General features: G+C 47.7%; 1 protein-coding gene across 2 annotated transcripts in view; it reads right to left on the reverse strand.

The window, feature by feature from the left end:
- The window catches only part of GRK3 (G protein-coupled receptor kinase 3), a 124,910-nt gene extending 119,080 nt beyond the window's left edge, over nucleotides 1–5,830 (reverse strand). The window contains exon 1 of one of the 2 annotated variants that reach the window (XM_081801940.1): nucleotides 5,640–5,830. In XM_081801940.1, coding sequence (XP_081658066.1) covers nucleotides 5,640–5,752 — 113 coding nt within the window. In that variant the 5' untranslated portion in view covers nucleotides 5,753–5,830. The remainder of the gene's footprint in view (nucleotides 1–5,639) is intronic. The other variant, XM_081801939.1, reaches the window with a different exon arrangement.
- Between the last annotated feature and the right edge of the window lie 8,263 nt (nucleotides 5,831–14,093).

The following is a 14,093-nucleotide window of genomic DNA, read 5'->3' on the forward strand; positions in this document are numbered from 1 at the left end:
CTCCCCCTGCTTGTGTTCCCTCTCTCGCTGTGTCTCTCTCTGTCAAATAAATAAATAAAATCTTTAAAAAAAAAAAAAAGAAAGGCCCAGGGGTTGTAAGTGCTGATCAATGACAAAAACAGAGAAGAATAAAGACGTGAGAAACAGTAGGAGCAGAAGCAGGTCCGGGGACATCCAGCCTAATGAGCATGGAAGTTTCTAAACATACAAATGATTTCACGACAATGGAGTGAAAGTTGCCCAGCCCATGGTCTCCATTCCCCCACTGTCAATGTCCAGAGAAGGATAGGACAGATGAGACCACCCCGCACACAAAACCTGTTTTCATCAAAATTTTCAGCATTCCTCAAACACTTGGTGTTTTAACAAAGGTGGATTGTTTTGAATGAGAAAGTGATTTTTTTATCGCAAATAAAGCCAAAAATATTGTTTCGCCCCTTTACTCTTTTTCCCAAAATGGAAATATCTGAAGAGGGGGGAGGGGGACAGGGGCTGCTCTTTTTCCAAATAATAACTCCCACAGAAATTCTGTTTGGGGCAGGAGGGGCGGCGGGGGGGGGATGCTGAGGCAGTCTCTTCTACAAATTTCTCAGCGGCAAGGTTGCACTTCTTATGTTGAACAGAATAGGCATTTAACCCTCGAGCTCCTCATGGGAAATAAGGAAGAAACTGCTTATTCACTTAGTCATAATTACCGCTTTCCAGGTCCCAGAGGAATAGCTTTTCTCCGTCAGTCTCTGAGGACGGTCCTGACTTTTCAGATGCTGCACCAGCAGCTGATAGACAAGGCCCATAAAATATACTTTCCCCAAATGAAAAAGTATCACTGTGTCGTCTGTTCCTTGCAAAAGAAAAGGTGAGGGGTGCTCCTTATTCCTGTTGGCCCCACGGCACAGACAGGAGGAAAGAACCCGGATTCTGGGAAATCAGGGCTCGACTACACCTTGGCTGCATTTCGGCTGTCACCTGGGCAGAGTTCTTAACAGTGCTGATGAGGCTGATGCTACTCACCAGGCAGCAAGCAGTCTTGTGGGGAACAAATGTACTCATTATGCAAAGTGCCCCGGGAGAGAGTAAGCTCTCAATAAATGGTAGTTGTTCTATTCCTAGTTCATGGAAGTAAAACTTCTCTTTCCCTTATCAGGGCTGCAGGGACCCCAGGCATCCTGCTCTTGACTACTCTGTGTTTCCTACTCTGCTTTGCCACCCGCTGTCAGATAAAGACCTACACTTCCCTGCTTCAAGCCTTGACGCCCTATCCAACAGTTCCAGTCTTGTCCAAACAGATGTTTGGCAAAGCCAAATTCAGCATGCTGAAAAGCACTTTTAAGACACTGCTTCTAAGAACACATTGCATATACAAACCGGGGCTGCCTGAATCTCAAAGAGATCTACTGGGCTCTCGATTCAAAACATTTCACAATGTTTTGGGCAGCTAGTTCTAAGTCCAAAATTGATTGCACTGGAACATCTATTTCTAAGAATTGACAACTACGCACAGTACTTGCATTTTCAAGTCACTGGCAAAAACTGACTCTGAACCAAGAATGAAATAATAACCGAAAGGTCAGAACAAATTACATTTTGAATGTGTACCGTAGTGGAAAAGAGGCAAGAACACTGCTACCGTTTTATACACAGAAATACTCCTCCCAACGACAAAGAACACTTTTTTTCCTGAAGGCTGTTCATTCTTTCATCACTGACTTTTCAGTTCAAAGTTGGGAGGCAGGGGGGCACACAGGCATAGAATCCCCTACACCCAAAACAGAGAGGACTAGTTCAAAGCCACCACCCACCACTCACGGATTGGGGTTAGGGAACTTACTGAAGAAACTCCATTCCCACAAAAGAAGAAAACTGAGCTACTTTCCAAGATCAATTCCATTTGATAGTTTTACAAATAGGAAGATGCAATATTACCATGTTACTGTGTATACTATGGCTAGATAGCTCTTCAACAGGAATAACTAACAAATTATTGTAAAAACACTTAGCAAACATGAGTTCTATGACGATAGATCATAAAAGCCATCCAAATGCTACTTGTCTGTGGTCAAAGAGAATCTTCAAGAAATTGCACTTTAAAGTAAACATCTTTCTTGAATCAACTGTGTATTTCCCACTAGACTACATACGCCCCTTGAAGGACAATGCTGTGGTTGGGTCCATCACAGTATCCCCATGCCTGGCTTGGAGAAACGGCTCTACAACCACCTATAGAAGTGATGTAATAAAAGGTGTCACAGATGTCCTTAAGGATATTCTAAATGCTCCAGGTAAGTTACAAAGACTCTTGCAAATGTTGTTTTCAGAACTTCCTATCATATTGTCTGAATACTTTGGAAGGACAAGCTTTGTAATTAATGATCCAAAACTGTCACTGTCCCCAAAATGGACATAGGATGTAGGGGAAGGGTCAAGTTCATGTTACTCAATCTCTTTCAACTACGTGTGACTCCAAGTCAATTGAATTTCATTCTGATTGGAAAAGGTTAATCAGAGTAACGAGCCTAAAGTACAAGTGGTCTCATGATCCACGGCTTTAAGATGTTGACCCTAGACTCTATCAAATAAAAGGACTTCTTCCCTCACATGGAGTAGGGTAACTGGCACACACATCTGAATGCTCGTGTTTCTAACTGGGCCTGCACAATGAACCCATGGGTCACGGGTTAGTATTCCCAACAGATCCCATTATCAGCTACATTAACTCAACTAATGTTTCAGTAAACTGAAGCAGCTATGTAATCTGAACAAATAGTCAGCTATTATGGGATTTACACTCATTGGTTCGTTAATTAAATAATGTGTCAACATAACAAAATGGTTGCCTCTCGCTATCTCAGAGAAGCAAAATCTCCCCGGGGCAGAATGTTCCATCTTCTGAGAGTCTCCTGTGATAGGCAGGGGACGGCAGACCCGACATTTCATTTAAATTAGCTAGAGATTATGCAGTCCTGTTGCTTTTCTGCTTAAAACTGCGTAAGAGGCAAAGCAACTAAAATGAGGAAGCATACAGAATACTCCAGTGATTTCAAATAATAGGGCTGGAAAGAAAAAGTCACTAGTGATGGGCCAATGGCAAGTGTTATGCTCCTCACTGAGATACTAAAAATACAAATCTAAACATCTTTTTCAAGAGCACCAAAGACTGGTGATCACATGGTTCATTCCAAAATGCAGCTGAAAGAGAAACTCTTATCAGAAACCATTTGACCACTATCCTTTACCAACAGAGGCGAATCATACTAGTCTTGCCAGCCACTATGAATATTAACTTTTTTACCATATTGAGAAATCCCCCAATCACCCACCCCGCCCCAAAATCCAGCAGGCAGGCCACTACCTGCCATCCAGTGGTAGATAAAAATCCAAAAGATGTTTTACTTGATAATCTCAATGTAACAGAATCCTAACACATGTAAATGGTCACATTACAAAACTAAAACCAAAGCCACTGAGATAAACACAAAACAAATTAGAATCCTTTGAGGAGGTTCCAATAACCTAATTTAAGAATCTATTTTAAAAAAATAGCAACAGAATAATAATTACTAAGAGCTGTTTCCTAAAATTACTCTCCTCTTGATATTTCTCAATTCTAAAATGTCATGAGAAATATGCTCACCATCTCCCAGTTCGGCCTTAAAAGACAGTGTTACCAAAGAGTATTGCTGAAAAACAAAGGCATTCATACAAGGAAGTGAATATCCTAAACATTTAAGTATGTTCTCAAGAGGGACACTAAAAAAGCAGAAGTCACATTAAGTTCAAAAAAAAAAAAGTTCCTAATTTTAATATTATATATCGCCCCCACAAAACTGCCAGTGAGTTAAGATTTTTCGATTTTATATAGAGAGACTCCATATATTTAGGACTCCCTGCCCTTTAGGAAGAGTAGAAGAGGCAAAAGAAAAAAGGAATTAAGCACTGAATACCACATTTATAAAAATGAAGTTTTTTAACAATGAAATTCAGGTTTGGTTTGGGGGTTCTTGTTTTACGTAGCTTCCCATTTGCCAGAAATTTTAAACAGCACTGATTTTCAATGAGCTTCGGATATGTTAGACTCTGGAATCGGAGTGTTAATTTCACAACCCTCCAAAAGGTCTGTACTCTTCCCTGATTTTCCCTGCTTGACATTGCGTATCAAAGAGCACACCCTGCAAGCCCAACAAGATGCATGGACTAACAAAATGGGCAAGCAAGCCAAAAATACCTAACACGTATTCATTTTCACAATTTGGCTTTTTGCAACAAATAACTGAAAGGGGCTGATATTTTCTCTGTCATAGGGCTCAGGCTCATGAATGGACTTGTAAAAATTATCTGGCGATCACTTAGCATTAAAAGAAAAAAATTTTTTCCTTATGTCAAGATAACAATTTAAGCAATCTTGGGTGTATAGTGCTTGAAACACTGGTGCTTTCAACTGAGAATAGCTTCGGTTTAGATTCTAATATTTTACAAAATTGCATGGTTTCCAACTCACCATATAGAAGATACCTCTTTTATCATCAATTCTACCAAGAGCTATTTAGCACATTCACTGTACAACTCATGATGGTGTTAATTAGAAAAGAAGCGAAGGAGGAAAATCCAACCCTAATCCTTTGATACACTATTTGAAACTCTATTAATCTGCCGAACGATCTTTTCTGGGGTGGTGCTAATGACACGAACCACTGAAGTCTTTAACTAGTTCCATCAATAATAAATCATTTGCGATATAAAATCACAACTTGGTATGGCCCTCACCAAACCCCTCGCCAATTCAATCGGGCCCTTCTTTGGTCTTTTAAACAACAAATTCCTGTCTGGAATCAACCATTCAATGTGCGTTTAAAGTGACCACCAGTGGATCTGCAAGTTGAGGAAAGCCGCCGGGATGATACACTTAGCACCAAAAAGAAAACTGTGTGGGTCACAAGCCACTCATCACTGCCTGGGGGCACAAAAGAGGAAAGGATAGGAAGATTGGAAGCGGAATAGACTGGACCTCAAGAGGAGCAAGCACTGAAAACTGCACTTTAAGTACCGGGACAAAAGGCAAGGAGCCTGCACTCCCCAGCTAAGGAGCCCATGGGGAGCTGAGGAGAGGACGCAGTTGGCGAAAGGGGCAGCAGGAACCAGAGAAGGAATGACCAGGAGGCAGCCCAGGGGAGCCACAGGCACGGGGCAGAAGGAGCCCATAAGGATGGGGCTGGAGGGGTGACGGAGATGGGGCAGAAGGGATAGGGATGGGGCTGGAAGGGCAGGCATGGGGCAGGAGGGAGCCTTGGCAGAGGAGCACTGACGCCCCTAGGGATGGGGCTGGACACAGACGCAGGGATGGGACAGAAGGGAGCGACAGGGATGGAGCTGGTCCAGCCAAGTCACAACCACATCCCGGCAGCCCGTTGCTGGGGCGCTCTTGCGCTCCGGGCGCCGCGCTGGGCACTTTGGGGCGCTCGCAGCCAGAGTCCCCCCAGCAGCCCTCCGAGGCCCATTTCAGAGACGGGAAAGGCGAGGCCGGGGGCGGGGGGTGGGGGGGAACGGCAGAGGCCGAGCGCCTGACCCTCCCGGACGCAGGGGGTCGCTGGCGGCCGCGGGGGGCGGCGGCGCAGGGGGACGGCGCGGGCCCCGGCGGCCGGTACCTGGGCTCCGGCAGCACGATCTTCTTGCTGGCGCGGGCGGCCGGGGTCGCCTTGCTCTTCTCCATCGCCATCAGGTAGCTGACATCGGCCAGCACGGCCTCGAGGTCCGCCATGTTGGCGAGCGGCGGCGGCGGTGGCGGTGGCGGCGGCGGCGGCGGCGGCGGCTCCTCGGGACCCGGACGGGACGCGCTCCCGCCGCCGCCGCCCGCCGCGCCCCGACGTGGGGGGGCCGCCCCGGGGCAGCCCCCCCGCGCGCTCCCGCCCGCGCGCCCCCGCGCCCCGCTCGGCGCCCCGCGCGCGCCTCAGCCTCGCGCCCGCCGGGGTCGCCACGCGCCGCCCCGCCCCCCCCCGCGCGCGCCCGCCGGCCCGCGCACGCGCTGCCGCCCCCGCCCCTCCCTCCGGGGGTCGGCGGAGAGCGCGCGCCCGGCGGTCGGAGCCCCTCGGCGAGCGGGCGGAGCTGCCCTGCCGGCCCACCCTTCCCTCGTCTCCAGACCGAATGCCCGCGGGCACCGTCCCGCCCTCCCCTCGGGGTGGCCACGGGGGACTTCCTCTCCTCCTCCTCCTTCTTCTCTTTCTCCTCCTTCTCCCCACTTCCCGCTCCCGGCGCGCTCACGCCCCAACTCCCCCGGACCCCTGCCAGCCCGGGGGTGCCCTGGACCCGACGCCCACCACCTAGGGGGCAGCGGGGAGTCCTCCGTGCCCTGGACACAGTAGTTCTCAAACAGGACAGTGTCAATCAGCATTCCTGCAGGAGGCCTGGGGTGGCTCCAGAAAAGCGCGTGCCCCACCTGTCCCGCAGGGGATGCTGAAGCCGGGATTCTGAGCCACCTGGAACACCACCGAGCGGGCCGGCTCCCCAAGCCATGCTCCTGACCCCCAACAGCCCTGCTGTAAACTCAGCCCGGAGAAACCTAAAAGCTGGAGAAAGGTGTTCTCTTGCTAAGCGGGGCGAAGGGGGTGGGGGTGAGAGCTCCGGCGGGAGCTGCCCTTAGGGAGCCCCCTGATGGAGGGCAGGGTGGTCAGGGCTCCCTTGCAGTCAGGTGAGAGGTTGGAGTTTGGATGTTAAGATGGTCGCTAAGAACGAGAACTAGAATTCAGGCTCTTGTGGTTTTACCATCAGTTCAACAGACAATTAGGGAGCACCCACTATGCGCACAGGGCCACCGCAAGGGTGATTTGGGGAAGTGGAAAAGCGAGAGGCCAAATACCAAGGCAGGAGGGAATTTCCAGCTTCCTGATCCGCAGTCTCGGTCTCCGGCTCCCTGTCTGGTCACCACCACCCACCCCAGCCTGAGGTTTTCATATGCTTCTTATTTTTCCCCAGAGATACACACAAGTCCAGTTCAGAACCCATGTGGGGCACTGGCTGGAGTGGTTGTTCAGGGACACCCAGGATGTCCTAAGATGACCTGAACTGGGAATTAGTTAATTTTTTTTAAAATCCCCCTGAATTCAGGCGCATTGGTCACGTTGCACCAGAAACAGAGACTCCGTACTAAGATTTGAGTAAAGGTCCTGTCAATAGCTTAGAGGGTTAATAGAGTTCACCAGAAATGGTTTGGGTCACATTTTAGGCAGTAAGTGTAATGTCCCAGCAGAAGCAGCCTCATTTGGTCATCATGAGAACTGCTGCCCTCTTTTGTTCTCTCCCTCCCTCTCTTACCACATCACCCACCCCCATCTGTTTCCCAGTTATGCCTGCCATCCTAATTGGCCAGTTTTACCAGATATTTCTCAAGATTCAAGGCATGATATTGGTAAAGTTGTCCAGAAAAGGATAAGAGAGACGTAAGGAGTAGGACATGAGTCAAAGGAGCTTGGGCAGCCAGCAGAAAGCCAGCACAAGCAAGATACGCTACTAATGAGACAAAGATTTGCACGAACCAAAGATCAAACTTAACGTCTTCTACCCACTATTTTTTTATTTTTTAATTTTTTGCCTAAAAATGGGAACACAGAATGTCTTGTCAAAGGTCACCTCAGGAGGAGGGGGCAAGTGCCCAAAAAAGTATAACACATTTTTGTAACTTAATCAATACAATTCTTTCAATAGGTCTTTTGATCACTCAAGCTTTCACATGATCAGATCCTGAAATAAATACATACTTCTTGCCTACTTTTCCATGGTCCTTCCAAGTACTGAGATTTTTAATCTTGCCTCTGGCTGAATTTTGGTGGTCGTGTGCTTGTTTTGTTTTGGGGGGAGGGGTTGGTGTGGGGTGTGTGTGTGTGTGTGTGTGTTTTCAGCATGGTGTAGTCAACTTGGAACAAGAGACACACCTGAATTCAAATCCCTGCTGGGCTGTGACTTGCTGGGTGATTTCAGAAGCAACATTGTACCCCTCTGTGCTTTATTGTCCTCATTAGTACAGTGGGTATGAACCCACAGACCCCAGGGTTGTTAAGAAGACCAAGGAGATGATGCACATAAAAACGCCACCTTGCCTGTCATTCGGTAAGTCCCCAACAAAGGTCACTGCACTCAGTCTATTTATTTTGCTTCATTTTACCCTGACATTCGAGAGAAGATACTGAAACTAGTTAGTCACAGTCACTATACTTGAAGGAGGAAAACCCTTTACCAAAAATAACATTCCCCTAGGGCTTTTCTAGGAACCAAAATTGGCATAAATGATTAGCCTTTATAAACATGAGCAATTACTCTTCTCAGAGAAAGAACTGGGAGTCCAAAATTGGGTCGCCTAACTGAGGCCCCTTCACCATTGAAGTCAGTTGACTGGAGCACCCAGGGGTATTTTTCCTTGGTATTAATAGTGTTCGAGGGACGCCTGGGTGGCTCAGTCGGTTAAGTGTCTGCCTTCAGCTCGGGTCATGATCCCAGGGTCCTGGGATCGAGTCCCGCATCGGGCTCCCTGCTCCGCGGGGAGCCTGCTTCTCCCTCTGCCTCTGCCTCTCTCTCTCTATCTCTCATGAATAAATAAATAAAATTTAAAAAAAGAAAAAAAAATAGTGTTCGAACCTTGGTTCCCTGGCGCTCTCCTTGGCTTTCTCCACCCCCTCCTCTCTTTCTTTCCCTTGACTCTCTTAACGCTAAACAGCTTTTTGTGTTCACTGCAAACAAAAGGCCGTAATGACAGTGATGAAGTTGTCATAACTGACCTGCTGGATCCTGTTGCTAAACACCATGGCCAGCCTGTAATCATTACTATGAAACAGAGAAAACAAATAGTAATCCATTTGTTCCTGAAGTTCCTGCAAGGTTCACAACGTTCTCTTTCCTCTCTTCTATGACTTTCCAGGATTCTGGAATCTGTAGGAGAGATGGAGGCATGGAAGTTTATATTCTCCAGGGTTAATTTTGATCACCACGTCAAAGGGAAAAACTAACTAGAGAACGAACTGGTCTTCTTTGTTTTAGATTCTGGGGGGACTACCTACTCACAGTGAGAATCCCCAAACTATAAGGAGGTGGGGACGGTGAGGGTGTGCAATGGGAGGGGTGTTCCGGGAAATTAATCAAGCACACATGAAAAAAGTCAACTCTAAGACTCACACGAGATGATTTTGGGGGCCAGCGAAACATGCCTGACCTTAATTCGTTAATAGCACAATATGTAATTCAGTCACAGCCAAGAGAGACATGATTGTTTTGTACACAATACTGTAAGTACAGTTGCTACCAAAGAAGCACCACACACGATTGGCATTTGACTGGGTTTATTTCCAGACTTCTCACTCCATAAAGTCTGCAGGAATTTCTAGCCACCATCCTGTTTCACCTGTAACCCTGATCACAATCCTACTACTTGTCACACGCATCCCACCTGCTTTTCCCGCTGTTTTATCAGCAACGCTTTACAAACTTTAATGGCAGCTCTATACACAGCAACCCAATACTTTAAAACTCGGAAAGTATGACATCAAGCTTTGGTTTGCTTGGCACTGCAATGATGTTCAATACAGAAATACCTAACTTTAAATAGGTAGGTGGAAACTCATTTCTCTGCTAGAGCTCGGGGTCAGGGAGTCCCTCTCTAAAGAGAAGCCATAGAGTGTTGTGGTTCAGCATCTGGGCTCAGGAGCCAGATAACCTGGATTAGAACCCAGGGCCAGGACTTCTGAGCTGTGTGACCTTAGACAAGTCGCTTGATCTCTCTGTGCCTCAGCACTGTCTCAGTGGTGTTAATGGCATTGCTAGGAGAACAATGTTGTAACACATGAAAAGCACTTAGAACAGTGTCTGACACCTAGAAAGCACTCAAAAAATATTATTATCACTGATATCATCCTCATCGCCATTGGAGTATCTCTGTAGCATGCAAGGCATGATGGGAAGAGACCAGTCTTGGGAAGGAGAACGCCGTGCTGGATGTGACCCCCTGGCTCTGGTGTTGCTGGATAACTGGAAGCAAGCCTCTTACACTGTTTAAATATCACTTTCCTAGTATAGGGATTGAATGAGCTGGTCCCCGAGGTCCCATCAAATTCTAAAGTTCTCTGGATTTATTTAATCCTACAGTGAATCCCTTTGCAAGGTGAAGAATACTGGCGCCCCTCAATAACATAGCATCTCGTAAGTTTTGGTTTTACTGTATCAGATGATACCCAGTGCGTTAATCCTTCCTTTCGTCATACCCCACAGGTGAGGCAAGCAATCCATCAGCAGGTTTCTAGAAGCAAGCACGACTCTATTTGTTCCTCCAGCATCTGCACTTGGCGCACTGACCTTCCTCGATAAATATGTGTTGAATGAATGAATGAATAAGAGATTATAGATTGTTCGCCTCAAAGAAGCTTCCACCAGAGATAATCTAAAGGAAGAGAAAAATGCTATTTAAAACCTCGAGTGTCTACTAACGAAGGTGCATCCTGGTAAAGGATGAGCCCTAACCCCCAGGTCCCCGCTGGGTGGGCCTTGCTGCAGCTAATGGCCTAGAAGGGCTCTCTGGCAGCTAAGAGCCCAGATGCTCTTGGGCTATACAAAGGCAGGTCTGGAGGCTTTAGGCCTGGGCAGGGAGAGAGGTAAATTCCTTTGCCTAATAGCAAGATTTGGAGGAGGGAATAAGGCAGAGAAAGCAATGAGATGACCTGAGGCCAGGCGCTCCACGGGATGGGTAGCCCGCACAACCCCCAAGTTCCCCGGTCCAGGGAACATTCAGGAATGGGAAGTCTGTTCTTCTGTCATCTGTGTTAAGTGTGCTATTATGCACAGCCTTTTTGGCGACCCTTACAACTTCATGGCGTGTATTTGTGGGTGACACGTGTCACACTCGTTCATGCTTCCATTCATTCAACAAATATTTTACTGAGCACCATCAATGTGGCATCACTAAAAAGAAATCACTCATCTGCCGAGACCCAGAATCAATCTTAGGAAGTAGATAGCCACACTGAAATGCTCTTCCAAATAAGGCCCTTTGGCTGTGTAAAATAATAATAGTAGGTAACAATTATTAAGTGCTTACTGTGTTCCAACTATCACCTTGAATGCTTTGTGTGACTATCTCATTAAGTCTTCCCCCAACACCCATGATGGAGATGGTTGGCCTCATTTCAACATGAGAAAAATGTCAAGTCGCTGGCAAAGCAAGTACAATAACTAAATTAATAGGACTTGAACCCAGGTGATCTGAGCCCAGAGCGGGCTCCCCTGATTCCCGTCTTGTAAATAATGTCTTTGCTCTCTAAGTGATGGGGCTGCTGGGTCAAACAAGATAGCATAGTGCATGTTCAAGTGTGTGCTAAGCTGTAAAATCCCATGAAAAATGTTCTTTCCAACTCAGTTCCTGCTACTCCAAGTCCACTCACCAAGCCTGGGTCACACTGGCCAACCCAATTCTAACTTTGTTTTTTTTTCCTCCTGGTTCCTTTGCCTGGAATGCTCTGCTTCACTCACCTTAGTGCGAATTTGTTGGAAGGCCAACTTTCCCAGAAACGTCTGAATTTTAAACCGTCTCCATGATCATAAAATAGAGGGCTTTGCCTCTCATTTGCATTGCAATCAGCAGGATTTTCCGTGTGCATATGTGCGACTGAGCATATATGTGTGTCGTGTTAGGGACAGCAGGTGTTTCAACCCCAAGAACCACTCAGCTGCCCTCATTGGCTTAGAGCCATTTCGGGGTTATGGCATCGTTGAGAGTAAAGAGGATGGATGTAAGTTGATGTAAAATCTCAGTTTGAATCTCACCTCTGTCATTACCCGTATGATCTTAGCCTAAGCAACTTCCCCTCTGTGAATCCCAGTTTCTCCTCCGTAATTGAGGGCAATTAACTATGGCTGAAATTACTGGGAGGATTAAATGAGATGAGAAGGCACACAGGGAAGGCTCAACAGGACCCGAATGAGTGAAGTCCACATTGGTGGAGTCAGGCCTCATCACCTCTGTGCCTAGACTTGCTGATACCCACACACACTCCCAGGGCCCCCACTGCACCTAATTGTTTCCGGGAAGAGCCAAGCATGGAATTTGGCAGACCACAAAAAGTCCTGGAATTCTGGCCGCTCTCAAGTCTAGAATGCTCTCCTTCAGAGAATCACGTTCTCTGGGCCAATGCTGAAGCATTTAAGACTTAATTGGGGATTGGAATGGCTCCAGCCCTGAAGCTCTCCTTCCTGCCCTTGTCACCCGCCGCCCCCCGCCCCCCGCCACGCCAGCCTTCCGACCCTCATGGAGTCTGTCGACATCACCAAACCTGACTCCTCCAAAGGCAAACATCAGTCCCCTGGAGGGAATCCTAATCCAGCCACCATGAACCCCAAAGCTGAAGTGATCATTATTGAAAGATGAGTCTCTCCAAGGAGCCAAGTCAGGTCTCAGATTTTAAAAATTATATGGCTCCCCATTCATTCATTTATTCATGGATTCCTTCACTAGATCAGTTGTTTATTTAGCAAGTATTTCTTGGGGCTTACTGTGTGCAGGGCACTGGGATGGCAGTGGGAGCCAAGTGGACACCCCCTACCTTCACAGAATAGCATTCTAGCAGGGATACTTCATAGGCAGTTAACTGATGACTTAATTAAGATCGTGCGATGTTCTGGAAGGATATAGATGTCTGACAGCACCTGTAACAGGGGACCTCACAAGTAGGTGTGGATCCAGAAGGGCTTCTCGGAGGTGGTGACATTTAAGCTGAAAGCTGAAGGTAAGCAGAAAGAGGGGAGGAAAAGGCTTCCGAGTGGAAGGTGCAGCTTGGGCAAAATCCCTGAGTGAAAGGAGCATGCATGGAGAGAGCATGGGAACGAGGTGCGGGGTGAAGCCTGAGATGGAGCAGAAGTCGCACCCTGCAGGGCCATGGAGCCCACACACCAAACAGCTGAGTCTGTGTCCTGAGAGCAGTGGAGAGCCATGGACGACATTAAGCAAGGACGTGACCTGATCCGGTTGGCCTTGTGAACAAGAGCTCTGGCAGCTCTCTGGATAATGACCTTCCCCTCCTTTTCACATAGTCCAGAATAAGGCACGGGTGGGGGCGTGGGGTGGAGGGGGAGAGGGTGAAGTTTTCTGGAGGACTTTCCTTATAAACTGCTTTAAATAGGAATGAGAGGAAGCAAACAAATGATAGCTCTGTCCATCCAGGCCTTAATTTTTCTAAACAAACAAGAATGATGAACAACATAGGGGCAAAGTGTTCCCACCCTTGAGGCCTTGAAAAGAAATAAAGTGTCTTTTTCGCCTCCTCCTCAGAAGCGCCAGGGACCAGTGGGCGCCATGCAAATAGACACCACATGCAAATGGTAACTTTGTGCAGCTAATCAGCTGGGGGTGGGGAGGTAAGATTCGGAGTCATGGGCGGGATCTGGGTGCTGGGGCTTATGTAACTGCATCTGACCTCTCCCCTATGCTTGCCGGTCTTTGTTTCTCCATCAGTCCAGCTCCCATCCATATGGACACCCAGCACATATTAGGAAACTTCCACAACTGAACCCTTGCTCAAGAAATGTTGCTACAATGAATAGCCCCCTCGGGAGTCTTTATGACTGCTCCAGTCACGCTTAGAACCCAACGAATATGCAAGAGAGAAAGTGATTTCCCAAGCCTGTGGGGTGCAGGACTACGGCATCTCCACAGGGAGTTTTCCCCCACCTAGAGATGCTGTGGTGGTTTATTACCAGAGCTCAAAATGGGCAAGATCTGTTGGCTGATTGGATCGGATATTTCCATCGCATTCTACATCTCCTTGCAGCGACAAGGCTTTTGTATTAGTGCTGGGTGGTCACGTGACCGCAAACTTCACAGCTGAAAGCAATAAGGCCTAGCATCTCAAAGCTCCTGTAGGTCAGGAGTCTGGGTAGGGATGAGCAGGGTCCTCTGTTCGGGGTCTCAGAGGGCTGCAATCAAGTGTCCACTGGGCTGCAATCTCAGCAGAGCCTTGGCTGGAGAGGGATCTGCCTCCAAGTTTATGTGGGTGCTGCCAACACGTGTTCCTGGTGGTTTGTCGGATTTAGGGCCTTGGGCCTTCTTGCTGACTGTTGGCCGGAGGGGGCCT

The sequence above is a fragment of the Leptonychotes weddellii genome, chromosome 13, assembly GCF_054177405.1.
Source record: "Leptonychotes weddellii isolate Sample4059 chromosome 13, ASM5417740v2, whole genome shotgun sequence".
In the NCBI taxonomy this organism is placed as follows: domain Eukaryota; kingdom Metazoa; phylum Chordata; class Mammalia; order Carnivora; family Phocidae; genus Leptonychotes; species Leptonychotes weddellii.